The sequence below is a fragment of the Catharus ustulatus genome, chromosome 13 (assembly GCF_009819885.2).
Source record: "Catharus ustulatus isolate bCatUst1 chromosome 13, bCatUst1.pri.v2, whole genome shotgun sequence".
NCBI lineage: Eukaryota > Metazoa > Chordata > Aves > Passeriformes > Turdidae > Catharus > Catharus ustulatus.
In genome coordinates, this window is record NC_046233.1 from 14,637,525 (window position 1) to 14,663,895 (window position 26,371).

A 26,371-nucleotide genomic window follows, 5' to 3' on the forward strand; every position below is an offset into this window, starting at 1 on the left:
CCAAACTCAGATTTGGATCTACTTGTGGTCTTTCTGGCAGAATTGAGTGTGACTTTTATAATTTGTCCCTTGTAGATGTTATTATAAGTTTCTTATCTTCATTTCTTCAGCAAGTTTGCTTTTGAAGCAGCTTTCTCCTCTTGGCAGTTTCTGATAATGAAGTCAGGGAAGGGAAACGAAAGAGTTTTCTTCAGTGCTAAAATATAAGTTACTTCTTTAGTCATGTAGCACACTGGAAACTTTATGGGTTTATATGCAGCAAAAAATGCAGTTGTATTAAACTGCAAAGTTTCATAGAAGCATTTCAGAAGCATTGGCTACAGGCATGAAATGCATTTTTGGCTTACGACTTTTATGCGTTGATTTCTTTGTTTACAACTTGAAAAGCTTTGTTATCTGTTACTTAAGGTGGAACCTCTAAAGAAACTAACACCCAAGTTAATACAGCTGTTATTTAATAAAATAAAGAAAAGCCAAGAAATTCAGCTTGTTGTAGGCTGTTCTTCTAGAAATTAGATGTGTACTTGACCTCTTGAGGATTTTGGCCCAACCAAGTACACCTGGGATAAGTTGAAGAGCCAGAAGAAGTTTGGTGAATAACTCTTTGCCATTGCTTGATGTAACTTTTAGTGGGCTTTGCTTGAGGATTTTGAAATCTTGTGAGTAAAGAAAGAAAAAGAGGTAGATTTTTTATTTCAGAGTGAAATCCTAACTGGAAACAGTTGTATCTTTTTTTTTTTTTTAATAGTCCTTTCCTTTGCTTTATGTGTATTTATAATCAGTGATTTCAGCTACATAAAGTCATTGTCATGAACTGCAGTATGAAGATAAGTTTTAAAAGACTGAAAACATCTTTTTCAGAAATTAAAATACTTTAATGGTAACGTGTGAAGTGTTCAATTGCCTTTGATGTTCTAGCACTTTATGCATTGACAAACTTCATAGGTGAACTAAGATTTAAAATACTCTGCTTTGTGGGTTGGGTTCAATACAATTCTGCAAAGAGTAATGGAGCTTTGTGGCAGTAGTGCAGCTGGGGGCAGCCAGGAGGGGAGTGGTGAGTGGGTGAAGGCGCTTGGGAGGATTGCTGGGGAAGGAGCAGCTCATGGCACTCTTGACAAAGTTTCTCCCTCTGATGGAGGCTCAGTGATCAAGCTCCAACTCTGCAAACTTTCAGTGGAATTTTCTTATTCTGGAAGCCAGAATGAAGCTGTCTTGCTGAGCTGGAACCCTTTTGCTCTCATTGCTTTGTCCTTGATAGCTTCAAAGAGCAGGGGTCACTATGAGTGTGGTTTTTAGCTGTTCCATGAATGTGACTATGTGATGGGAGCTTTGGTACTGCTTCCTTCTGGAGAGGGAGCCTTCCAGAGAGGCTCTGACTAAACTGTCATGCTATAAATGTTATTGTTGGTCTTTGACAAATTTAAAAATCAGTGTTTTTTTTAAATGGCTACTCCTTGGCCTAGCTGAAATGATAAAGTCTGTAATTCAAAAAGGAGGTTGCAGCTGTAGTGAGAAGGCACCTGCTGGTTAAAACATTTTCCTACCACTTTTGTTTACAAAGTTTCAAGATTCTATAGTTCTATTTAATCTGCCTGAAGTTGTGTTTATGTTTGCACATGTGCTATTTCTGATTACTTTATAAATAGTAGGTGGTGACACACAGTATTTCAATGGAAATTGATGGAAATTCGTATGTTGCAGATCTAACAGGCTACTGGTTTTTTGCTATTGATTGAATTACTTTTTTTCTTTTTATTTTTTTGTCTTACACTTGCTTTTTTTTTCTTGTGTTCTAGTGTCAATTTACAGTATTTGGTTTTATGACAAGAATGACTGTCATCGAATAGCAAAACTCATGGCTAAGTAAGTACTGGGGCCTCATTATTCTATAAGCTTTTTAGAAGTTATTAAGTGTGTCTGTTTTTTTCCTCACTCTCCTAAAAATGGAGGAATACAACATTCTTGTTCATACAAGTTTTTTTTTAACTAATGAAGATTACAGTTTTGTTTTTGAAAAAACTGCAACATTTAAATTTTCAGTTGAATGATTGAAAAATGTGCTGAAGTATTAGATGGCATTCTCCAAAGAAAGCAAGTATGAGCACTGTGTATTATTTTATATTCTGTTTTGTATAGGGATGCTGGCAAAAGATTTTCTAATGCAGAGAATGTAATGATATAAATGATGGTTGGGGATTTTTGGTTGGTTTTGTAGTAAGCTGGTTTTTTTATTGGAGTTTGTGGGGTTTTTTAAAGCTTAAGTATTATTCCTGACTAAAGCAAAGAGATTAAAGAATAATAGGAGAACTAGGTAGAAGTTTCTAGAATTATAGTTTGTTTAGGAGAATTAGCAAAACTGTAAAATAATAGGAGCTTGGTGTTGCTAATTTCTGGATTTTTTGATAGTTATTCTTGCTAAAATGAAAAACATAGATGGACTGCCCACAGTATCTTCTCATCCCTCGTTCTCAGTTTTGCTCCTTTTTGCTGTCACTGCTTTCCTGAGCCCTCTTAGCTCGTGCAGCGTGTCAGGGCTCGCCAGTCAGGCAGTCCTGAAGACTTGCACTATTTAATTACACAGAAATATATAATATTTAATTATATTAAAACTAGTCACAATGTAGATATTTAAGTTGAATTCTAATTTCTTAGTGTAGGCAGTTTGGTGTGGGTTATTTTGGCTTTTTTTTAATTATTGCACAGAAGCACTGAGAGACAACACCAATGACAGACATTGATATCAAGATCTCTCAAAATTCTTTTTCTGTTTTCTCATCCTGATAACCCTATTTCCCACTTTTATTTTTTTCTTCCTAGTTATGTTGGACTTCTTACTGTTATTTGGTTTGTCCATATCTAAGGATTAATGGAAAACAATTGTATAAAACTGACTCTTGGATGTTGTTACCAAAACAAATAACAAAACATCTACTGCCTCTCTTCTTTATAAACAGCATCAGAAGGACATGGCTTTTTCTCTTCTATTCTAAAACCATTAGGTTAATATTTGAAGTGTGAGAGAGAGCTGAACCCTTCAAACTGTACCATATTCTTATTCTGTCACACACAGCTACAGAGCAAATCTGGGTTTGAGGTAGCAAACCTTGAGTCCACTTGGTGTTGAACTGCTCTGGTCACTGTAGCACAAATGATGGGTTACAGATACTTCAGGAGTCTTAAAAGTGTGATCAGGTAACAGACTAGTCCAGCCATGGCACAGCAGTCCATAAAGCACATTTACCCCTTTGGCTACTTTGCAGTATTTACCTTTTCTTCCAAGAGTGTTAATTTTGTTCTGAAGTTTTTTGTCTTTGGGGTGGAAATTTGGATTTGCACCCTTTTGTTAATGTGAAGTTTTTAAATCACTGATAGGAAGGAGTGCTGCGTTTATAATACTTCAGCACTTTAAAAACATAACCATAAAAGGTTTCAAGGAGATTTGCATTCTCTTCCCTGCATTTGACTTGACCCTATTGTGCCAGACTGAGTTAACAAGATTGCAGGCCATCCATTTATATTTTGGTGGCTTATCTTTGAAAAGGAAAGTAAATTAGGCTTTGTAATCACAGACTTCACTTCTCACGTTCTCTCCCTTCCCCTGCCCTTCTGTGAGGTTGTGCCAGGTATATTTTCAATGCTGTAACTCCAGATATTCTTCAACAAACCGTCACAGCAGCTACTGTGTCCCTGAAGGAATGTGTGCCTCTTCCACTATCTGATATAATGGAAAGAAACAGCAGGCCTTGCTTTAAAAAGATTTAATCCTGGATTGCACACAGAGCATGTTCAGTGTACAGATCTGCATTAGTTGACTTTTTCTCCCCCAGGAAAGGTATTTAGGTATTTGATTTCCAGACTTTTTTTTTTAAGAATTCTAGAATTTTCTGAAAGGAAAACATTTCATGGGAGTCTTCAAACTCCTGATTTGAGAAACAAATAATTTGTGTCAAGTTAAGATGATTAAGGGATGACCTTTCTAGAAGAAGTAGGGCAGAAACTGGAGGGCTTCAAATATTGGAGAAAACCATTGTATTCTGACCTGTAAGTTTGTAGGGGGGTTACTTTTAGCTTAGTTTATAAGCTTGTTTTACTCTGTTTCAGTAGTCAGATCCAAAGTGGCTTCTGAGATATAGGCAGCAGACTAGAATGTCAGAGTTTTGGGGATACAGTTTCACATTTTATTCCATCACCATTGAAGTGTAACATGCACAAGGCAGAAGGTAGAGTTTGAGTTATTAAACAATTACCTAGATGAGATTGTTAGTAGTCAAAAGGAAAGTAAACTTTTAAAAGGTAACAAACACTTCATAATGAACAAGAGAAAAATATCATGAAATGTTTTTCAGAAATTTTTATGAAACATTTCTCTGAAATGGATGCACTCCTTGAAGGTGTTCTGTGAGTTCAGTGAGTACTGTTTTCACAGGAGAACATTTTATTGAAACCTTCTGGGCCAACTAATTGAGGCAGAAGGAGGGTCTCACGAGTGAAGCCTTTGCTTTGCCTGCCAGGCAGCACGTGTGACTTCACTTGCCCAGAATCTTCCCTTTAACTGAAGTGTTTCCTTTTTTACACACAATTATGCTGGCACTTAACATCTCAGCAAAGCATTCTGATTCTCTTACCTTGCTCTTTCTCATCATTAGTTTTGGAGTTGAGTTTAGAGAGGTCCTAAGCCAGGATTGGGTGACCATGTGAGGTGCTAGAACAAAATGTTCTCTCGGGGTGTCACCATAGAAACACTTGTGGAGTATTGAGCTGCTTCATCCAGACGAGCACATGCTGCAGTTCTCAGAAATTATCAGGGTTACATTGGCCTCCCTATTGTGAGTAACCTTGCCAGGTGACTGCTGCTGACAGAGAAGGCTGGAAGTAAATAGAAGCTGGTTAAGTAACTAGCTTATATGATGAAAAATTCTGAAAGCAACATTGAATTGTTAAAAGCCAAATCTAACCCTTTTTCAACTAAATACAACTAAACTAGTGAAGCAAAGAAGCTTGGTAGCTAGAAACCTGTGAAGAAACTTTCAAAACTTGAACTGTTTTTCCCTCAGAAATGTCAACATAGAGGTGCATATAAATAATTATACTCTATAAAATCTAGAGTTTTTCCTGAATCCTAACTGACCCAAAGAAACTGAAGGCTGGAATGATTGACACTTTCTGTGATTGTTGTGATGGCACCTCTTGGCTCCCCCCTCAGCCATCAGTTCCACAGCATGAGAGTTCTCAAGTGACATGCTAGCTCCAGAGCTCTGCCCTGTTTACAGTGCTTGTTTTTTCTTAACATATTTGATTAATGCAGGCTTAAAAAAGAAGGGATTACAGGCTGGTGTGTGTTTATTTCAAGGGGATAAGCTTCAGCGCGTTGCATAGCCATGTATATCTTGTGAACTGCGTATGGATTAGGAGTATATGCTGCTTTTACTTTTAGTAATGAAATGACCAGGTACACATCAGCTTCTTGCATCTCTTACCTTCAAACTGAAGGTTTTGGATACTTGAGGCAGGCAGGGGTGGAATAGAAGTGGTGAACCAGAGTTCAGAGGTAATGCAGGCAATTGGAATGACTACAGGGCAGCTTGAGGAGGTTTGCTGTTCTTTCTGGAGCCTTAGGTGGGGGTGTGTGGGGTAACTTGCTCTAAGTCCTCTTGCAGGCTGATTCCAGAGACATCTGGTGTGAGCCAGTTCTCTTCTTTCCCACTGTCTCTATTGCATAATGGTAGGCCTCATCCTAAACTAGAACTGTTTGGTAATAGATTTTGTTGAATGACATGGCTTGACTTGGCTAAATATGGAAAAATGCATGTTAGGAAGTAAAGAATAAAAGTTGTATCTTAGTCTATGGTGTAAAACATGTTTTTTGTGTATCACATGCTTGGATGTCCACATATTTCCTTGTAAAAATGTCAAAACATGAGAGTTTTACAGGAGTAGTGTTTACTGTGGGCAAACTTTGTGAGAGACAGACCTGTTCTCTGTGAATGGGAGATAAATCGTCCAGGCCTTTTGACAATTTGTCTTGTATAAACCTTGTAGCAAATGAAAAGTTGTGTAACTTAGGTCAACTATGTGTTAGGCTTTTATTCAGGCAGGAAAATGGGTTAATGTGCTGGGAGTACTTTTTTCTTTACTGCTTTTTGCAAGATGTTAACTCTAGTTAAATTTTTAAATCCTATTTCTCCTTTCCTTTTTACAGAGTGGTTGAACAAGAAGCTCAAAGGTCACAACAAGTTTCCCAGGACATAAAAAGTCCCAGCAGGACCAATGGTTGCAATGAAAACAGGCCCATTGACATCCTAGAAATGCTTAGTAAAGCCAAGGATGAATATGAACGAGTAAGTAAACGTCTGTTGTCTGGAAACGAGTTTTTAGCACATCAGCTGCCCTTTGTTTAAAGGGTGGGCAGTCTCTGCAATAGTTCCAGCAGCCTTGTTTTCAGACTGATGTGTTGTTCCCTCCCTCAGGAACACTATACTAGGAAACATTCTGTGATTTCAGGCAAGATGGATTGAATTCTGATCATGTGGTCCAACTTGAAGTGTAGCAGGGTGGACCCATTTTATAATGATTTCTCTGCTGTGAGAAAATCTTGTCCCTGGGAATACCAAATAAAAATTGTGCCCAACAGCATCTGTCTTTTCTTAGTCTCAAAAGATGTCTTGTGGTATTAGAGATTGAGTCATTCAGTACATTTGTAGAGTCTATGAAGCATATTTCTCACTAGCAGTAGACTAAATGTAACAATACTGTTCCTTTCTCTTTCTGTTCCCCAGTTTATTACTTGTGTCCTGTCTGCTGTTTCTGCCTTTAATAAGTGAATTCATCTCAGAAGGAAGAGTCTGTTATCCTTTGCCAGTGCTAAATTCACAAGATTACATAATGAGGGATGTTAGTTCTCTTAGGAAAGAATTACTTTATATAGTCGTGAGGACCAAATTCATAGTGCAGGGTGAATATAAAGGTAACATGTGGGAGATCCAAAAATGGAAACAGAGATTCTGAACACGCCTCTTCCCCAGTGTAATAATACAGGAATGTGCCATAGTAAAGCATTGTGTGAGTATTGCATTGCAGAGCCATGGTGTGGCTTCTGTGCCTGTGCTGCTGGGAGAAGAGGGAGCACACTTGTACAGTGCTTGACTCCTTCCAGGAGCTGCTTGTGCAGCAGAGTTCCTTTGAGTACTTGGGATTTGAGTCTTTGTGAGATTCTAGATGGTTGCAACACAGTGTGGGATGAGGAGAAGAGAGTAAGCATGTGGATTAAACCTTGTATGAGTCAACCTGTCACTGTCTGATGTACATTGAGGTCAGGTCAATGTGATAAGCAGTACAGTGTCTTTGACCCAGGCTAGATACTAATTCCTAGCAATCACTCATATATTATTTTAATGCTTAAAAATACAGATATTTTAAAAAAAAGAATTCTGAATGTATGTCAGTGCTCTTTGGGAAGAAGGTGCCTTGAGTAAAGGCCAGCACTGTGCAAGTAGCAGCTTTTGTGAGATCACAGAAGGAAACATGACCACCTGCATGATTCATCTTTCAGTGGTGTATCAGTTTAGGCAAATTTGAAGAAACTGAAGTCTTTTTGCAGAGAAGAGAGAAAACTCATAGCACAGGAATGCACTGCTTTGGTAGTGTCCTCCTGGGTGTGATGAAGCCTTTCTCCCTCTTTGTCCTTGCAGTATTGGATAGTTCACATTTCCAACAGATGGCTGTTAGATGACTTGGGATATTCCAGCTTCTCTTCTAATTTTCAAATCTTTTTCATATGAGAGTACTGAAAAGTTTTTGCTAGAAACAAAGTTCCTTAACATCATGGGTGAAGCTCTGTAGACAAGTAGAATTCTGATGAACAGGAAGTGATATGGAGATATTTTAATGGACAGACAATATCTATGTTGCCAGTAATACAACAGTGAAATAGGGCATGGGCTACTTTAAAACTGGGGAGTTTTTATCTTTATTTCTTCTTGTAAATGAGTGTGTTTGTTTCTTGGTGTTTTTAAAACACCAGGGAAACTGGAATAATGACTTCATTTTCTTTGTGTGTACATGAACAATAAATGAACCTGTTTATGGTGATCCCATCAGAGCCTGCTGTGATTGTAGTGCTGTTGTCAGAGAAGCAGAACTGAACAATTTTGATCACATTTCAAGCAAACTTCTTTGGAGAATGTTCTGTCGACCACCTCAGTTTCAGCAACAAACCCCTGGCACATTAATTTGGGAGCTCTTGTAGCCAATGTGTGCCAGTGTTCATGTGATGAAGTAACCAACTTGTTTGTAAGATGGCTTCTTGACAGATCTTTCCTGTCTTTAATTTTTATTTTCTCTTAGTAATTTTATGGTATGTGGTAATTATGCATGAATTTGTATTTAGGAGCAGAAAGTACTTATCTGCTGGTACATTCCAGATGGATCATACAGTAATCCTTGTGTGCAGCCCACATGAGATTGGCAGAGTGTCAGCATGAGAAGGGGGCAGAGGGAGCGAAAAAGAGATTTGTGAAGGTCTGAGTGATTTAATCTAGGATTCCAAATCAGCTTAATCCTTCAAGTACACACTACATCAAGCCCATACGTGAAAATGAATGAACTCTGAGTTTTGTTTTTTAATGAAGTGAATGGATACTTATTATAGTGTGGGTTTGTGTGTATTTCAGTAGGAGCAGGGAAACATAGTGCAGTTTATCTTCTAGTGAAAACTCTGCCTTTGCTGGTTTTATAACTAAAAGGTCACCAGCATTTCAGGCACAAGGAGTTTTGACCTCCAAATTAGTGGCTAAAAGTAAGTTAGAAAGATGCAAGAGTCTGCTTCTCTCCTCTGTCCTAAATTCACAGTAGACGCTCTTGACTTTGTATTCATTGCTTTCAATTAGAATTTGAAAACAAAATAATAAAGCTCAGATTGATTTTTAATCCATTGTTATAAAGTTTAACCCGTATTTTATTGCTTTGGGTAAGATACCAGAGCAATCATCCTGTGTCGTGCCAATGGTTAAGCTCTAGCATATGCATCAGGTATAGTTTACCCACTGAAAGTTGGATTATTCTACAGTCTGGGTTTTTCCACTGGTGAGTTTAACAGTAATAGAATATCTATATTTGTTTATTTTTGTTTATTAAAGATGAAAGTCAACTCCATCTGGAACATACTGTGTTAAAATGTAACTCTTGCCTGGTTTTGTTTTGTTCACAGAAAACCAAATTTACACCTGAAAATAAATGTACATGGTTGGTTAAATCTGGTGGAAATAAGTCAGTGACAAGCTGTCTTTCCAGCCAGTTAGAGTGCTTTCTGACAGGAGTTCTTTTTCTAAGCTGTTCTACTTTGAGTTCCTGATTGAATGAAGCGTGGCAAACTTCTCTCTTGGTGGCCAATGCAGATACAGGATATTGGAAAAGCCCACCTTTTCTTTAATGTATCATTTTCATTCTTGGTGAAAAAGTATAAAGCCAGTTGTATTTTCTTGTTGTTTTTCTTATTATTATAAGATTCTGGATGTCTTGGTATGATTTTTATTTCCTAAGATATGTGAATTCCAGAGTGTCTTACAAAAATCAGTGCTTTATACATCTATTTCAGTCCCAAGTGCCACGTAAACAGGCCTGTATAGTGGGTAAATGTAGACTAAAACTCATGTATTATTTTTTTTTTCCCTCCTCAGAATCAGATTAGTGACCTAAGTATTATATCAAGTTCTGGAATGCAACAGAATTCAAATCCTCCAAAGCCAGAAAGCACAGAGCCTTCAGAACAGAAGTGTTCATTACAAGTGCAAGAGCAGGTATGTTTCATCCAACCCTAAACAAGGGGGTTTTTTTCATTTAGTACTTTGTTTTGGTACCAAAATTGAATTTTTTTTTTCTGAAGATGCCTTCAGTGTTTGCCCAGTGTATTATCGTTAAACAAATTAGTTTGAAAACTTCTAGGATCCTAAATTCTGTCTTTTGGCTTTTATTTTTAAAATGCTATGTCCACACTGCTGTGAATATCCATTTAAATGGGCCAACTTGACTTCTGGAAGAAGTCAGTCTGTGGTAATGTGTGGGATGACTTGGGGAGATAAGCAAGAAAAGATGAACATGTTCAGTGGTAAGGTCTTTGACTCAGGAGCTCAAGCCCCAGTCTTCTGTCTCTGACACAGAATGTTTGTGTGTGCTTCAGAGCCACAGCTGTGGTCCTGCACGAGGAAGCTGGGGCTTCATACAGGAGCTTGTAGAGATAAATTTAGAACATAAAGTGAGCTGTGCAGTGACTGAATTGTCTGTAACAGGGAAGGTCCGTGGGCCTGCTTGCAGTGCCACCCAGTGGGCACGGGATGGGCTCTGCTGGTGCTCCACAGAAATGTCCCTTGGAAAACTGCTCTCCCTGCTGTCCTTCACTGGGCTGCTTCTGATGCCATAAATCACCATGCCTGAGAAATGAAATCCCCTAGGAAAACATGGGCAAATTTGCACTTACTACTTGTATTAAAATGCACAGTTTGGAGGAGTAGTCGTAGTTCGGGTTAGGGCTGGGGCTGGGCAGCAGGAATCTGATTCATGGGTAGGGTAATAAAAGTTAATGAGCTAAAGTGAGGGGTAGGGAGTTTGCTGGGATTATTTCTATCACAGCCCTTGCAGACCCTGAGCAGCACTTGTCTTTGGGACAGTGATGGAGTGACCCCTGGCAGCCAGCTTTGCTTGCTGCATGCTGTGTCTGGTGACCTGGCACCAGGGCTACCTGAGGCTTTGCTTTCAAAGCACATATTTTCTTTGGGTCATTCCATATAGACTGTACAAAACCAGCTGAAATGCTCCACCTGACAGTGCATGGAATTGCAGAACAGGAATCAGTTAACTAGCAAAGGAAAAACTGGAAAGATAAGATTCTAACAAATTGCTCTGAAGTAATTAAAGGGAAAGTTGATTTATAGAACATGTAAAATGTCATATTTTTCATTCTGTTGAGCTATTTTAAATAATAGATGGGGAAGTATTGGAAAAAATAATTGGGTAACGTAAGTGAGAGTTCTGTAAAGCTAGTTAACTGGGTTCAAATATATCTCAAAAGTGTTGGTTCTGAGCCACATTTTTAGTAACATGGATAACTGAGAGACTATTGGAAAAACATTCCATTTCCACTATTAAAGTACACTTTTCATCTAATTAAAACAGTTGACCAGTGAAATCAAAAAATAGCATGCGTATGATAAGTACAGTGAGATTGCTAAATTCCCTCCAAAATGTCACACTTGCATGTTGATTAACTTCATCTCATGCTAAAGATTCCACACATTTGGGAATAAAAATAAAAGTCTTTTGTATAATATTGTGTAGTTAAGTATTGTATCTTGGCAATTCAAAATTAAAATCAGTTGTATCATTAAATGCTTCTGTGTCAGCAATCTGCAAAACTGAACCAGAACACTGATACTGATCCATGAATTAACAGAGCTGGGCTATAAAGCTTAATTTATCTGCAATAATTTCTGGAGAAACCCTCTGAGTAGCAGTAGCATTCTGTTCCTATCAAATAAAGTGATCTTGGGGCCTTTAAGCAGCCCCTGCTGATAAAGATCTTCATAACACATGGAATAGATGATATGCTCAAAGTACACCTCAACCAGACAAGGCAGAAAAGGGGTTTTATACTCCATGCTGGAAAGTAAGTTGAGGTTTGAGACTGTTGAGTCTGACAGGGCCTGGTAGAGATTTCAGTTTATTACTTGACTATTGTGATGTATTAATAAATACATGGTCAATTAATCATGCTGAATTTGAAATTATCTGGAACAGTGATTTTTCTCTTAATGGAATCTTTATGGTTGAAGGACAGGTCTCCAGAACAGTAGGATCAGTGGAAAAAAGTAAGAACTATTTTCTAGGAAAACATTTCTAACATAACTAACGAGGTTTTATAACCTATAGAATGTCCCAGCCCCAAAATGAAAGGATGCCAGACTTTAACTAGCTAAAATTAAATTGCAGTGACAGTAGAGATGAGTAACCTGGGTAAAAGACAGTGTGACTTCAGGCTTAAGGGGTTCTTGTTGGGCTTGTGGTACCTGTGCTGCTGTGCCTTGGCTGCTGTTGTCTGTGCTGGGGAGATCAGAGCCAGCAGAGCAATGTCATGGTGCAGTGGTTGTCATTGTGAAGTAGCATCTTTGTTTAGACATACCATCAGAATACGCTGGAATTGTGCTTCAGGCCATTCAGTCTTCTGAACAGAATGTTGTATTTCAGTCAGTCCAGCTGTTTTATATAACTTCTGGTCCTGTGCAACCTCAAAAAAAAAAAAAGGAAAATTTTGAGATCACTGGTGTTAATAGCTATTTCTTTTCTCTTTACTGAAACACTTTTAAATATTTTCAGCAAAATATGATATTCTTAAAACCATATTTTTCTAATAATGGTCAGTGGTGTAGGCTAGAGGAATATTTTTGGGAGAGACTAAAGGACTGGTAGATGTAACTGTGTACACACACATACTTTTCAAGGAGATAACTGTTTAGGTTTATATAAATTCTATTACCTACTGTAACATCTACTGCACTAGGGCAAGAAATACTGTCTAGGCATGTATTACTAATTCAGTTGTGCACCTTCTGGTTTTTATGTTCCTTTTCCATCTTTTAGGCCACTTAACTGTTTCCAATTCTGTAAATTCTGTGATGATTTTTTCAACATGTAAGTTTTTCCTTCCCGTTTCCTGAAGTGCCTCCTGTAGTTAGGGCTGATGGATGATGGCAGGTGCCATGTTCCTGACAGAACCCACAGCCACCCCCCTGCCTGGTACTACTGCAGAGGCTGTCCTGAGATGGCCGTAAGGAAAAGCCATGCATAGCCAGGATGTTCCTCATAAATTAAATGAATTTCAAAATTCCTGTGAATAGGGCACCCTTAATACCCAAACATTTTACATGCACTTGACCTAGTTGTCTCTCCTAACTTCCTTGAATTTGTAATAGACTGTGTGAGCTGCCCAGTGCTATGTCTAGTTCTAAACTGAAAATTTCCTTCTCCCTTCTTTGCAGCCGTTTCAGTCAAGGCAGAAGCATCTAACTTTGGAGGAACTGTTTGGAACTTCTGTCCAAAAGGAGCAGCCCGCAGCTCCATACCCCACTCCAGAGAGAATGGAGAAGCTGCAGACAGATGCATCTGCCAGAGAGCAGCACAGTTTGCTTTTGCCTTTTTCCTTTGACCAGTCACCAGTACTGCAACAATCCCTGGGGAAATCTGAAAGTCCGAGCGTTAAAGCCAGTGCCAATCAGCAGGACTGTTTAACACCTATGATAATACCTCCAGCTTCGGTTTCCCAGCCTGATATGAAAAATGTTTCAAGCTATTCAGTTCGTTTAAGCCCTGTTCTTAATTCAGCCTCGACAATGGAAGCTGCCCCTGCTCAGATGCTTCCTGGCCTCAAACAAAGCAACAGTATAATGCAAGTTATGCAGCAAGCTGCCAAACCCATATCCCCACTGGTGAATCAGCCGCCATCTGAAGTGAACCATGCTCCACAGAATCTAATGGCTGGCCAAAGCCAGCTCATAGCACCCTTGACTACAGCAAACACAGGGACTGTCTCAAATGCATCTCATCCAAGTGTTGATCTTCTCCAGAAACTCAGGTTGACCCCACAGCATGACCAAACACAACAGCAGTCTCTCACTAAGACTCCCTTAACACCAAACATCTCTGCCTCGGTTGGCCAACTTGCAACACCAGAAAGCTTCAAAGAGTCTCACAGTAAGCCTTCAGCCTTGAACAACAAGATAATCTCTCCCCTTCAGGTATTCTGTGATACCCATGAAGCTTTAGACTGTGTATTTTTCCCTTGAAAACTGTGCTGTTATATATTAGCTATTTGAAGATAATGAAGGACTTGCACTGTGTAGTATTGACTGAATGGCTAAGTTAGAAATCCAGTTCCATTAGTTTTGTATCATTAGCATCTGCTGTCAGGGACAGACCTGTCTGTAGAGGAGGAGGTTTTTCAAACTGCTGCTAGTGGGTGAATAAGTCATAAAGATTCCATCTGTACTTGTGTCACAAAAGTACTGCTCAGAGCTGGGGATCTGAGAAGGGGCAGAAGGTTGCAGGCTGAGCACTGTGATGAGAGGTGATGCCAAGTCTAGCCTGTACCTTGTTTGAAAGTATGCAATTAACAATTTCTTTTTTTGATTATTTTGCTTTGAGTATCTTGTACTACTTCATTTTTGACCCACTTCTTCTGTGGGTAGTTGTGGGCTACCCTGAGATATGGCTTTATAGGTGTGCCATAATATTGAAAGCATAAAACATAAATTCAAATTTTTCCTCTTTTTTCAGCTTCACATTGATTATATCAGTTTTACAAAATTGTTCGAATTATATCTAAAATCTGTTGAAATTTGCATTTTTTGGCTTTCTTAAAAACAGAGAGCCACCTCTGGAAATTGAGCTGTGGATGGTAACCTGTGAATTTTGCTTTTTTTTTCCCTTAACTCAGACTGTACAACAAAACAAGGAATCAGAAGTATTTCCACAGCCGAAAACTTTGTCTAAAGCAAGTCAAGTAAGTGGATAAGTACCTCTCTAATTGGTCTTAGGGGTCTTCTTAGGGGAAAAAATTACCTGCAGTACCCAGTTGATACCTCAAATAGTCACTGCCCACTGCCCACATTTAAGGAGCTTTTATAAAACAGAACTGTACTGAAGGAAGGGGGAGTTGCTGTTAATGCACTGCACTTGTACAGTCCCTCTTGTTGTTGGTTCTAATGCAGAAATGAAAGCACATCCTTGCATTTGCAGCCCTGCACTGAGTTTGCACCATTTGAACTGGGATTTTTTATGTTTCAAGCAGGGAGTACTAATGCCATAATATTGTAGTAGGGCCTATTAGTCTTGGCCCAACTGTTAAGCACCCCAGAGGCTTAAAATGTAATCCTTGCCTTACTGTGTCTCAGTTTTCCTGAGATACCTTGTATTTTATGAAAAGATACAAAGCAGAAAAAAAATAACGAGTCATTGCTACTGCAAAACTTGTAACAGCAAGTTTTAGGGAGCTAAAAGCAGATTTAAGATTCTTAGAACTGCCTTGTGTAGCAGTTTAAAATAATGTCAGTTTTCAGATTGCAGTTGCAAAATAACTTGATACTAGTCAAGTGTTCAAGAATTGGTTTTAATTATCTTTTTGTTATGTATTCATTTTAGGACACCATCTGTATTTTAATTCTACTTTTCCCTTATGTACCCACTCCTTTTTCAGATCTTATGCCTTATTCTTGTCGAACTTGTTCTCCATGAAAACATGGAGTAGCATGCCCAGATCTGATTGTGAAGGCAAAAAAAATGGCTCTACTTGAAGTAAAATGCTGTTTTAGCTACTAGGCTGCTATAAAATAAGCTCTGCATTCTGTTCATGACCCAGTTAGTAAATAATTCCCTAATTAAAAGCATTTTATATGGATTTGGGAATTTTAAGAAATATGTGCATCTTATGTAGTAAACTGTCAGTTCAAACACATTGTCTTCAGCTGAAGTCCCACGCTGTGAGTCTTCACAGTTTTGACGACAAGAAAATCAATTTTCTAGTTCTGCTGTTGTTGATGTTATTTTATACACATTAACTTTAGATGGCTTTGGAGGGCTTTTTCCTCTGAAGATTGTTGGTTATCAAGGAGAACTCTTTTTGGTGACATATCAAAGATCTATACAAATCACATTTAGTGGTTTTTTTTTTTTTGGAGTGAGATTGGCTTGTTTATTTTCTTTTTTTTTCACCATGTTGGTCATCCTGGAAGCCTGGGTGAGACACAGATTATTAGCCTGAGTAACACTGCAGTTATTAGAAGATGTCAGAGTTACTCAAAGAGGACATTTATTCATGTCCAGTTGATGCAAATGTAATAGTCCTAAAAATGTGCAATTTATGTTTAAAAGAAAAAGTGGTGAAGGCAGTATGTGCATTGTTGTAATGAAATGGAGACAGACCTGTAGAACAATGAGGTGGGAAGATGGTCCTCAAAATATTTCCATCCCACATCCCCCTAAGGGAAAACAGAATGAGAATATTTCAGTGTACTTCAATGCTTTAATTATAATTCAATAGTTTCTTTAAGTAAGTTTGAGATGCACTTCAAATTTGAAGTAAAGTATTTGTGGGAGGCCATAGAAGTGGAGGTGCAGGAGGCAGGACTGCTCTTTCTGAAAACTCCAAAGGAAAATAATTTGCAAAACCGCTACAGGTTCCTTTGGTTACTTAGGTGGGAAGTTCCTTGTATGTGTTGTGTACTAAAAATTCTGGAAGGTAGCAACCACATGAGTAGGAAGGAGTCTCCATACAAGAATGTTTAAGGCTGCTACCTTCTTCAGCTTTGAAAATGAGAAGTACTATTGGTACTAATCTTCATAGGTAGATATTTCTTGATTAAGAGCAGCTATTCTGCAGTATCTGACTGGATAATTGTGGCTGCAAATTATTTCATTTTCTTTATGCTCATCTCTCCAGCCTTTACAGCATCATTCATTCTTACTGAACACAGTGCTTATTAATTTTCTGTTCTTTTACAGGTTGCACCTCCACAGTTTGTTACAGCCACAACGACAGTAACGCCTTCAGTGCTCTTGTCTCCAAGTGTGTTTCAGCAATCAGCTACAAAAGCTACTGAAGTGGAGAATAAAGCCAGTTCTTCTTCGCCTTTAACACTTGGAACAACAGAAATTCAAACTACACCTCCTACTGTTCTCAGCAGGTCTCAGCTTCAAGAAGCACTGATACATCTAATAAAGGTAGTGTCTATACAGAGCTCAGTTTCTGAGGGATGGGGTTCCAAGCACAGGAGGCAACACTGACAAATTCTGTGCCCCTGTAACTCCTTTTGCCCTGAAAGATTACAAAATATGTTCTTTTCTGTTGGAAGGGGCCGATTACTCCACACTGTACACAGAGTATGGCACAGCTTGCTCCTTTTGGTTGAGATGTGGAAGGCTTAAAAGAACAGAGTACCTGGGATGTGTCCTTTCACATCCATATGAGTTTGTAGACAAGTGAGGAGTAACTTGCATTAATAGAAGCTGATATGAGAAGGGAGTTGATTTTGCTGTCTTTGTAAGTGTTCCACTTCCCCAAGGAAAGCTTTCCTGTTTTCACTTCCCTAGAACCTTTCCTCACCTTTCCTTTTAGTGTGTTTCTTTGAAATGGAAATTGCAAAGTCTTAGCTCTGCTGTTTTTAGGGACTAAAAAGTTCTGTTGAATCAAATCTGATGTTGGAAGCAGCTGTGCATTGAAATGATTTTTGACTTCTAATGTCATGTTGAAGCTACCATGAATGACAAATAGTTCTTTCTTATTCTCTTGCTCACTCCATGCTTGTGTTAGTAGAGCTTATACCCAAAATGCAAGTCTAAAAGTAACAAACAATATCTTCCCAGTGAGCAAGTTGTTAGGACCAAAAAGGTCATTACCAGATCCCATTATTGGGTTGCCTGATCTTTGTAATCTTCTACTGGTGTGTATGGGCTTTCTAATTAAAGACTTAAAATAACCTTGGAACTGAGCTCACCTGCCAATATTCTATGTGGTGATTTTAGAGAGCTGACAGGGATATTTGTCTCCAGTCAACAGAGAGCGAGCTGAATGAAGACCAAAACAAGGCATATCCTGCAGCATGGAAGGACTCACATAGCACTCTAAGCAGGATACCAATTGCTGTTTAGGTCTTGTAAAGAGAGTATTACACCCTCAAGCTAACTGATTAGATACCAGCTTTGTAACTTGTTGTTTGAAGGAATTAGACTCCAGAAATATCTGTAAATGTTGTCCATAGATTAAACCAATTCACTTCCCACTCATGCTTTGACATGGGAATTCTTGCAGAGCACACTGCAGTCCCATTTGGGCTGATCCACAAACAACATCACACCTGACACTCAGGCAGACCTGATTTGGGAGCCAGTACACAGAACAGGATTCTTTGTGCCTAGGACTATGGTTTGGACTCTGGAGGGAAGCAAAATGTGGCCAGGCTGACACAGTGACTCCTGTCTGAGCAGCCAGAGTGCCTAGTGATGCCTTCAGCTGCTGCCCAGCTTTGCGGTTCACAGCCTGTGTGTGTTGCAAAAGCACCTTTTGTTCAAGCACACAGCTCCTTCCCTTACCATCTGCAAGGAATCTTTATCACAACTGCAATGGCATTAAATTGAACTTTTTTTTTTGCATCTTTTCACTAATGTTTCTATTGTGTTTCTATTTTTCCTGCAGAATGATTCCCGTTTTCTCAGCACTATCCATGAAGTCTACTTGCAAGTCCTCACCAAGAGTACAGACAATGTTAAGCTATAATTGAAGCTGAATCTACTTAAAATATGTTAATTTTAGAAACAAGTATGCCTCATCTATAAAACTAATATTTTTGTAAAAGAATATTTAGTTTTCAATGTCTTGAATTTGAACCTGTTAGGAAAGATTATTCCTTAAATACTTATGAAAGTAATGTTCTCAGAATGATCTAGGTTTTCACTGTGATCATCACCAGCAAACCTTTTTTTTTATTGGGGAGGGGACTTAGGTTGTATTTGAGCTCTCATTAGCATTAAGTGAATGTGCAAATGTTTGCTCTGGCTTTCATTCCTGGCTGTATTCACTATTCAAGAATTACAGACTCAAACTATTTCTACCAGCAAATGCACAGTATAGTACACTACAGCACACCAGAACCAAATGCGGTTGTAGGAACCTAGTTCCAGTTGGAAGGACTAAGGAAAATGAGAGCAAAATGCCTTGTGATTAAGCAGGCAGGTGTGGGGAAGGAAAGGGTCTGGAAGCCAGACTATTGGAGCTAAATCTTTAACAAAAAGTCTAAAAATGTGATTAGCTGAATACATTGGCAGTCTCTAGCTAACACATGTAAATTTATCCTTTCAATGTTTCATTAATCTTATTTTCTTCTGCATTACTGACATAAAACACCCAAGTAAGGCCATTTTCTTTAAAAAGGCAAAATCTGAAATATGCAAAATCTTTAGTGATTGTACCTTTTTTTTTTTTTTTTTAAGCAACAAAGTAGTTGCATGTTGAAGTTCTCCTTTTAAATGTATAGTTAGGAGACTGCCACTGGAAGACTCTCCTCTTTTCCTGTTCAGCAGTGTTTGATAAAAACATTTTGTTCCCTTTTAGCTTAAGGATGGACCACACCATAGTTGGCTCTCACTCCTCAGTTGTGTTGGAACTGCAGTGTTGAAAACTAGGCAGATAGGAAACAAATGCATGCTTTTTTTCTGTTGCCCTCTCCCCAAATTATTAATGCACACTTCATAGTCTCAAGTTTATCTAACTAAAATATTACTGCTTTGTATCTGTGATTTAGTAAGTCACTGTTCACTAAGAATTTAACTGGGTACTTTCCCATTTGAAATCAGAAAATTTTTAATTATACTTTTTCTTTTTTATGCTGCTGTGTTGGTTTATCCAAGGGTTATATTTATTTCTTAAAGGCATGCAAAGGTCATTAATCTGAGTTCAGGTCCCAACCTTTTCCAGCAATAGTAGTTTTTAAAGATGATTTTTCAGTAGAAAAGTGTTGGGTTATTGATTAAGGAGATAATCTGTAGTGAGTTGTGATGCACTGCTTCATTCTTTTCCCTCAAGCACTATTGAAATATGAAGAAAAATATTGTTTGGCTCCTTACAACATATATGTATGCATAGATATCCTAAGGATTAGTTAATGTTGACGTAGTCAAGGTGCATGGCCATTTCATTGGAAACTAGTAATTGAGCTTTAATTGTGACTTGTTCACAAATCAGGATGTTTTAGATACAAATATTTACGTTTTTATGTATTTGAACTATTTTAGTTTTTTTCCCTAGCTTTTTAGTGGAAAATATATTTTGTTTAGCACTACCTGCCTTCTGAAAAGCTCTTCTCAGCCTTTTAGTCCAGTGTTTCCAATTAAAATATATAGTATATTGTTAGGAAAATGTTCAAGATTCAGGGAAAGATGCTAATGTGCATTCATCAAGAAATATATTGGATTTAATGGTAGCATTTGAATTCAGCAATACAAACTCAGACTTCTTATGGAAGATAGGAGCTTCTTCCATGGATTCTGGAGTTACAATACTGTGTGTGCACATAAACAGTGAGACTTAAGTTAGATTCAAGGTTTAAACTGATTTTGTGTTGGGCTTTTTAGGAAAAGTTTCACTGAAAGGGACAAACCAAGGAGCAGTTCCTCTGAACAAAAATTATCAGTCTAAGCCAAATAGAGGGTTGCTCTTACCTAGATTCAGCAAAGATGATGGAGTCTGTAACTTCTCACTTCTCATGGACAGCTTCTGGTTTCTTCAATGAAAGAGTTGATAAAAGTTTGGGAGAACAGAACAGAAATGTTAGAAGCTGATCGTGCATGTTGGTACTGTTTGCTAAATACAGTCATGTCCAAAGATCTGTAGAAATGATAGAAAGGATTGTATTTTGAGTTATTCAGCCATATACAAAAGTAACAATATTTCGAATCTCCTTAACTTGTGAGGGTTCCTGGGCAGATGGAAACAAGCAGTTGGCAGATTCTTACTTCACTTCGGTTTTGTAGTGTCCTGGTAGCAGCAGGTCGATGGTTTATACCCCTGCCCAAACTTTGCAAATGAACTGGCAGAGAACCAGAGTTGAGATCGTGGTGTCCACAGCAAACTTTACACTGCGAGCAAGTGCATGTGTTTGTTCCAACCTCTGTGTGGGGCCAGCAGGCACGGGAACCCCCCACTGCAGAGGTGTGCCAAGTGCCAGGAGAGTGACTCTAGCAGATAAACTCTTTTCATTAAAAGCTCATTGTAAAACACAAGCTCGATTACAGTGTAAAAGCTGATTGTTTTTCTTTTTAATGTGGACTATGTATTTAAAAACCTTTTTCCCTAATTTTTTCAAAATTTTTGTGTAAGTTTGAAATGACCAGCTTGTTGAAGTGCTTGATTTGTGTTATCTGCATGTAGGGATAACCAGTGTGTAGCAAGTTACCTTGGGGCATCATAGGAAATTGTGATTTTTTTTTTTTTTTTTTAAACTGCTGGCTTAATGGGGATTTTATCTATTCTTTCCGGGAATCAAAAGATTATTAGTTCAGACTACACTCCTCAAATTAATTATTATCTAAGCATGGATTTTTTTGTGGCTGATGTTAAGTTACTTTAGGTTTGAGTTTGGATTTTTACTTTTTCCATAATCAAAGACAGTTTTAAAACCTACAGCTGCTGAGTTGTTCAGGAAAATCAAATTCTCAGTTTTGTAGTTAGACTTTATCTGTTGTTATTTAACAATGCAAAGTTCTTATGAAAGGTGCCTAACAGCTATTAACTTTAGAAGCAGAGTATCTTTTCAAATTAAACAAGACTTGCAGAATGAATGATAAAAAAATTCAAGTGATTCATCCGGATTTATTATGTGTAACTCTGTGTATAAATACTCAATATTTAAACACTTGCTGCTGGATGTATCTTTTTTGCTTGCATTTCTGATTGCTTCATTGTGGTTTATTTCTGAAACCCATTATGCCATGTGTAGTCACTGATAGAATTTCTGAAATGCTTTGGAAAGCGAACTTGAATTTGGGACTTCTTGGTTTTTAAAAGTATTCTAAGCAAATCATCCACCTTTTTGCCAGGTATTTGGGTTGCTTTGTACAGCATATCTTAAGAGGAATGTGTGCAATATGTATCACCTCATGTTTGTCTGGCAATGTTACGAAAATGTTAAGATGCAATATCTTCCTTTCACTTCAAGTTGGAAAAGTTGCAGTATCTCTGATTTGGTGGTATATTTATTTTTATCTATTCAGTGTATGGGCATATGGTTAGTTAGGTTTTTTTATGTACATTATGTGCTTTTAGTAATTTCTGAGTTTTATCACTTCTGCATATGCACCAGTTGTAGCCATTTGCATGTTCTTTCAATATGAAGACCATGAGGAAGGGGGGCTTCAGGAAAGATTTCTGGAAACCGGAATAATTGCAAGTCAAAAAATGTAGATACTGCATCATTAACGTTTTTGGTATGGTGTGGGTTTTATAGCACCTATGTATGTTTGCAGTTATTAAGTTATTGCATTAATGTTTAAGAATGAGCATTTTTTTCATCCAAAATTTTGTATGTTTGCAAATATATTTTTGTAATAAAACTTCAAAACAAATGTTTCAGCACCTCCTAAAATCTTGTGATGTTTCCTTTTGTTTCTAGAGTTGTATTAGCCTACTGGAAAGTTCTGGTTTTGTTTAGGGTTAATATTTTCCAGAGAAGAAACTCAAATTCCTTACTCTATTCTGGGGGTAGAACCAAGCTACATTTGTCCACTAAGAAAATGGAACCTGACTGCTTGAATGGCACTGGGGAACAGCCTCTGCAAGGACCTCTGCTGCTGTCACAGCCTTGTGTTTTGAATTTGATAAACAGATAAGTTTCCTCTCACACTAAGAAATGCAGCTGCATTTTCACTGGTTTGTAAGCTCTGTGTTTAGTTCCTTTCTATATCACTTTTTTATGGTATCCCCTTTTATCCATCTAGACACGGAATTTGATTCTCAGTCCAGTGTTGGTCTTTGATCTAAGACATTGGAAATTGCAGTTGTCTCCTACTATGATTGATACCATGCAACTGATTGATCCACATTTCACAAGCTGATGAGGAAGAAAAACATAGAAGTTGATCTTGAAATTAAAGAAAACCTTAGGCCTAAGTCCTTAAATCCTAGCTAGATGCTTACTCCCATTCTAACTACCCATCGGAGCTGGTGATTGCAGGGCAGGCCAAATGTCAGGGGAGGCCACTGGAGAATGGCATTTGTTGCCTTGATGGTTCATATTGGACTGATGCCTGTACTATGTCCAGAAGCAGATTCTTCTAACAGAAGACTGCCATACAAAACAGGTACAGAAGTCATGGATATACTGCAACATAATTGAAATTTTTAAAAAGTGGAAAATTGCTTAGAATCAAACTTTAAATTCTGGAATCTGGATTTAAATTCTATATTAGGTGTGTTGCCTGTCTGGTCAATACCAAGAATATTTTTTACATTCTCAGTGCCATTAATCTGTTTGTCTTCTCTGGTCCAGGTATTCCTCTTCACTGTTATTCACATGAAGTGCTCCCCTTTGGTTTGGGAATAAGGTAATAATTCTGAATTTCTGTGTAACTCCAGCTAAACCAGGCACTGTACAAAGGGTTTATGCAAACCAAAATATTTTTGGCCTTTTGTTTTCTGATCCTGTGTGCTCTAAGTCATGTTTTTGGAAGTGTATGAGAGCATAAAGTCAATCCCTACTACGATGGTGATATGTACTGGATAGAATCAGGGAATAGGCATTAAAGCTATCCTAAAGCTCATCCTCTAAAATGCAAGTTTCCCTTGCAGGCTTGTAGAATGAAATAAGTTATAGTGCATATTCATGGGCCAAATTAATTGAAGTTAGGGGACTCGTGTTTGGTAGGGGTTCAACTACACTTCCTTCTCACTATAGAAGGTAATACAGAGAGCAAGAAACCTGTCATTCATACAGCTTTTTTCATTTGTTAATAGGATGCCTTCAAGTTACTAAATGGTCTCTATCATGGCTGAGGTAAATTTCTCTTCAGTTTAGTTTTCTAATCAAAATATTAGAAATTATAATTTATGTTATCAAAAGATATTTCCAGTGCCCAGTAGTGGAATTTTTTCACCTATCTTCTAGATTTGGATGAGGGGATTTATTTTTTGACTTGACCTACTAATTTAGGAGAACTAAACTTCTGTAGTAGACCTGTAACTTAAAATACAGCCATGAACTGTAAAGCTCATCCTTGTCAGTTACGGAGCAATTTTTCACTTTCTTTTCATAAGACACTCCTAATCAGGCTCAAAAAGCAATGAGAAAAGAGGGCAGTGAAGAGAGATTTTTATCAGTTGCTGCATTTTTGAAAGAGCACTGGCAATAAAATGAGGGAAAGGACAATTGAATAGAAGATTCCTGAGAAGAAAACAAGGGAAGGAGTAGCAAGAGTTCAAGTAAATATGAAAGGGGATATTGTAGAGAGAAAAGTATGGCCTGTGAAGGTATTTCCTGAAGCACAGAAGAATTTAAGTTAGAGCTTTGTTTCCATACTGCTGCATGTCTTCAGGTATTTTCAAAGCTCAAATGCAGATTACCTGTAAGAATTCAGAGTATTTCAGGGTGTGTTCAGAAAATTACTGGATAGGCATGATTTCCTTGCTCTGATTCTTCAGGTCTGATGAGGGTTTTTTAACCTCTGGTAATGAGGCATCACAGTGGAGTTGACTAATCACACCAGCACCTAATTTTTGTCTTTGCTTAGTGGCCTCCCATTATAGTTTAAAATCTGCTACATAGAATGAGTCTGCTCATATCTAGTTGCCTTTTGTCTTTCATTTTAAACAGACCTTTAAAAATATTTCTACCACAATCCATTCTTTAAAATTCAAGCAGGTTCATTTCACAAAATCAACCTTGGGAAATAAAACCACAAAATAATAAGCTTTATATGCTGGCTGAAATGAAAGCACTTGCCCTTAGGCCTTCCTTGGAAATATGCAGGGATGTGATGTAAATGCACAAGTTTTACTTCTATTCTTCTCTTCTCATAAATAAGTTAAGAAGCTTTTAAGAGTATCTACAGAGCAAAGATCACCTAGCCTGGCTCCTGTACACAAAATTCTATGTTGGTCTTATTTTAGAAAGCATGTGACTTGCACATCCTGCTCCTACTTCTTGTGGTTCAGAGGAGGGATGGGAGAGGCTTAGCAGGTTATCCAGTGTTCTCATGTAGTTTTGACATTTATGGGTGATGCTGAGTGCCTTCTCTGGTTTGTTCTAAGCATCAAACAAATTTGCTTCTGTCCTCTGGGGACACAGTTCTCCCATGTAACAAAAGTGCTGCAAAGGAAGCTTCTGTCATCTTAAACTCCCCACAAGAATTGAAGTACAAGGGTGCAGTTAAAGCCTGCAGGACCTGGATGTGTACGGAGTCTGTTGTGGTTTACAGCAAGCCTTGCTCCTGATGTGATCTTCAGCATGAAAGACACAGGGTGCCCATTATAAAGAGAGAGCTTTACCTTTCAATGGTTTAATAGGAAAATCCTGCCACAACAGAAGCTTTTACAGAAAACCAAAAGGGTTAGTTAGAAACACATGCCGTACTTTTAATAGGGGTTTGAAAATAAATTAATATTATTCAGATACGAAGACAGCTCTCTGAGGGAAATTACTAACAGATATATGTGAAAGTAATGTAGATTCACAGTCTGTAGTGCCTGAGCCTGGGCCTGTGATGTAGCTTTATCTGTAACATAATTTTAGATAAAAAAAGTCTGATCTTGTAACTGTTCTCATGCAGTACATATAATTTCTTACAATTACCAGTGATGTGCTGCCCAGACATCAGGGATTTTTTCTTTTTTCTTAAATTCATTAGCAGCTAAATAATGTTGTTACTGAAGATGAGCTGAACAATCTGTTCCATGTCTAACTGAAGTCACTGTTTTTGCATGTGGAAGGATGTGCTGGTGGTGCATAATGAGAGAATGCTCTGGCATCAATCCATTTCATCCATTCTTGAATTATTTCCTTCTCAAAGGGCTTCTAATGCAGCTCCTCTTTCAAAGGACAAGAATAGTCAAAGTCTGTTGTGTTGCAGAGGTCAGGCTGAAGAGGGTTTTTTTCACTTTCTCTCCTATGCATTACAGCACAAATCCTGCTTTATTTGGACATTACAGCTGTCTTACACCTTCTTTCTAAACGTGTACACTCTATGAAAGCTTTGCTGTTTGGGAGATTTCGCTTTCCACAAGTTATCATCAGTAACTTTACCCTTTTAAATGCAGTTAATTGAATGCAGATGTTAATTTAAACAGATTAAAGAGACTAATAACTTCTGAGCTTGTTTGAAGATATGACAGAACTTGAGTCAAGAATCAAATAGAGAAAGCAAACATGGTGAAGTAACTTGTGGTACATCTATGTCTTCACAAGCCTTTCAAGCACAGATGCAGGCAAAGGCCTCAAATTCCTACTGTGTAAGTATTTCATACTTATCTTAATTTGAGGAAATTGCAACAAGTGAAAAGTCGGATTATAAATTTAAATAGTTTTGTAAATAATATCATTAAGTGGTTATACTAAACCAATCCAAACACCCCAAAATACTGCAATATTAGCATTACAAACTGTGATTTAAATACTGTAATTGTTTTGCACTGCTAGTGGAAATACTCCCTAAATACCATCAAACAGCCCAAACCTAGTTACTGTGAGTTCCTTGTAACTGTATGAGACATACAATGCTTTGGTTTTTCTCTGGCAGGCTACATGTTAGAGAGACATAAAAATGTCTCATTGTGTAAGACTTGTCT

The 26,371-nt window shown here is 37.9% G+C and overlaps 1 protein-coding gene across 1 annotated transcript in view; it reads left to right on the forward strand.

Moving 5' to 3' along the window:
• DCP1A (decapping mRNA 1A) overlaps window positions 1-22,158 on the forward strand; it is a 31,766-nt gene extending 9,608 nt beyond the window's left edge. Inside the window, exons 4-10 of the mRNA XM_033071896.1 lie at window positions 1,800-1,866; window positions 6,203-6,341; window positions 9,678-9,797; window positions 13,029-13,784; window positions 14,483-14,548; window positions 16,546-16,764; window positions 18,236-22,158. Coding sequence (XP_032927787.1) covers window positions 1,800-1,866; window positions 6,203-6,341; window positions 9,678-9,797; window positions 13,029-13,784; window positions 14,483-14,548; window positions 16,546-16,764; window positions 18,236-18,316 — 1,448 coding nt within the window. The 3' untranslated portion in view covers window positions 18,317-22,158. The remainder of the gene's footprint in view (window positions 1-1,799; window positions 1,867-6,202; window positions 6,342-9,677; window positions 9,798-13,028; window positions 13,785-14,482; window positions 14,549-16,545; window positions 16,765-18,235) is intronic.
• Window positions 22,159-26,371: the final 4,213 nt, after the last annotated feature.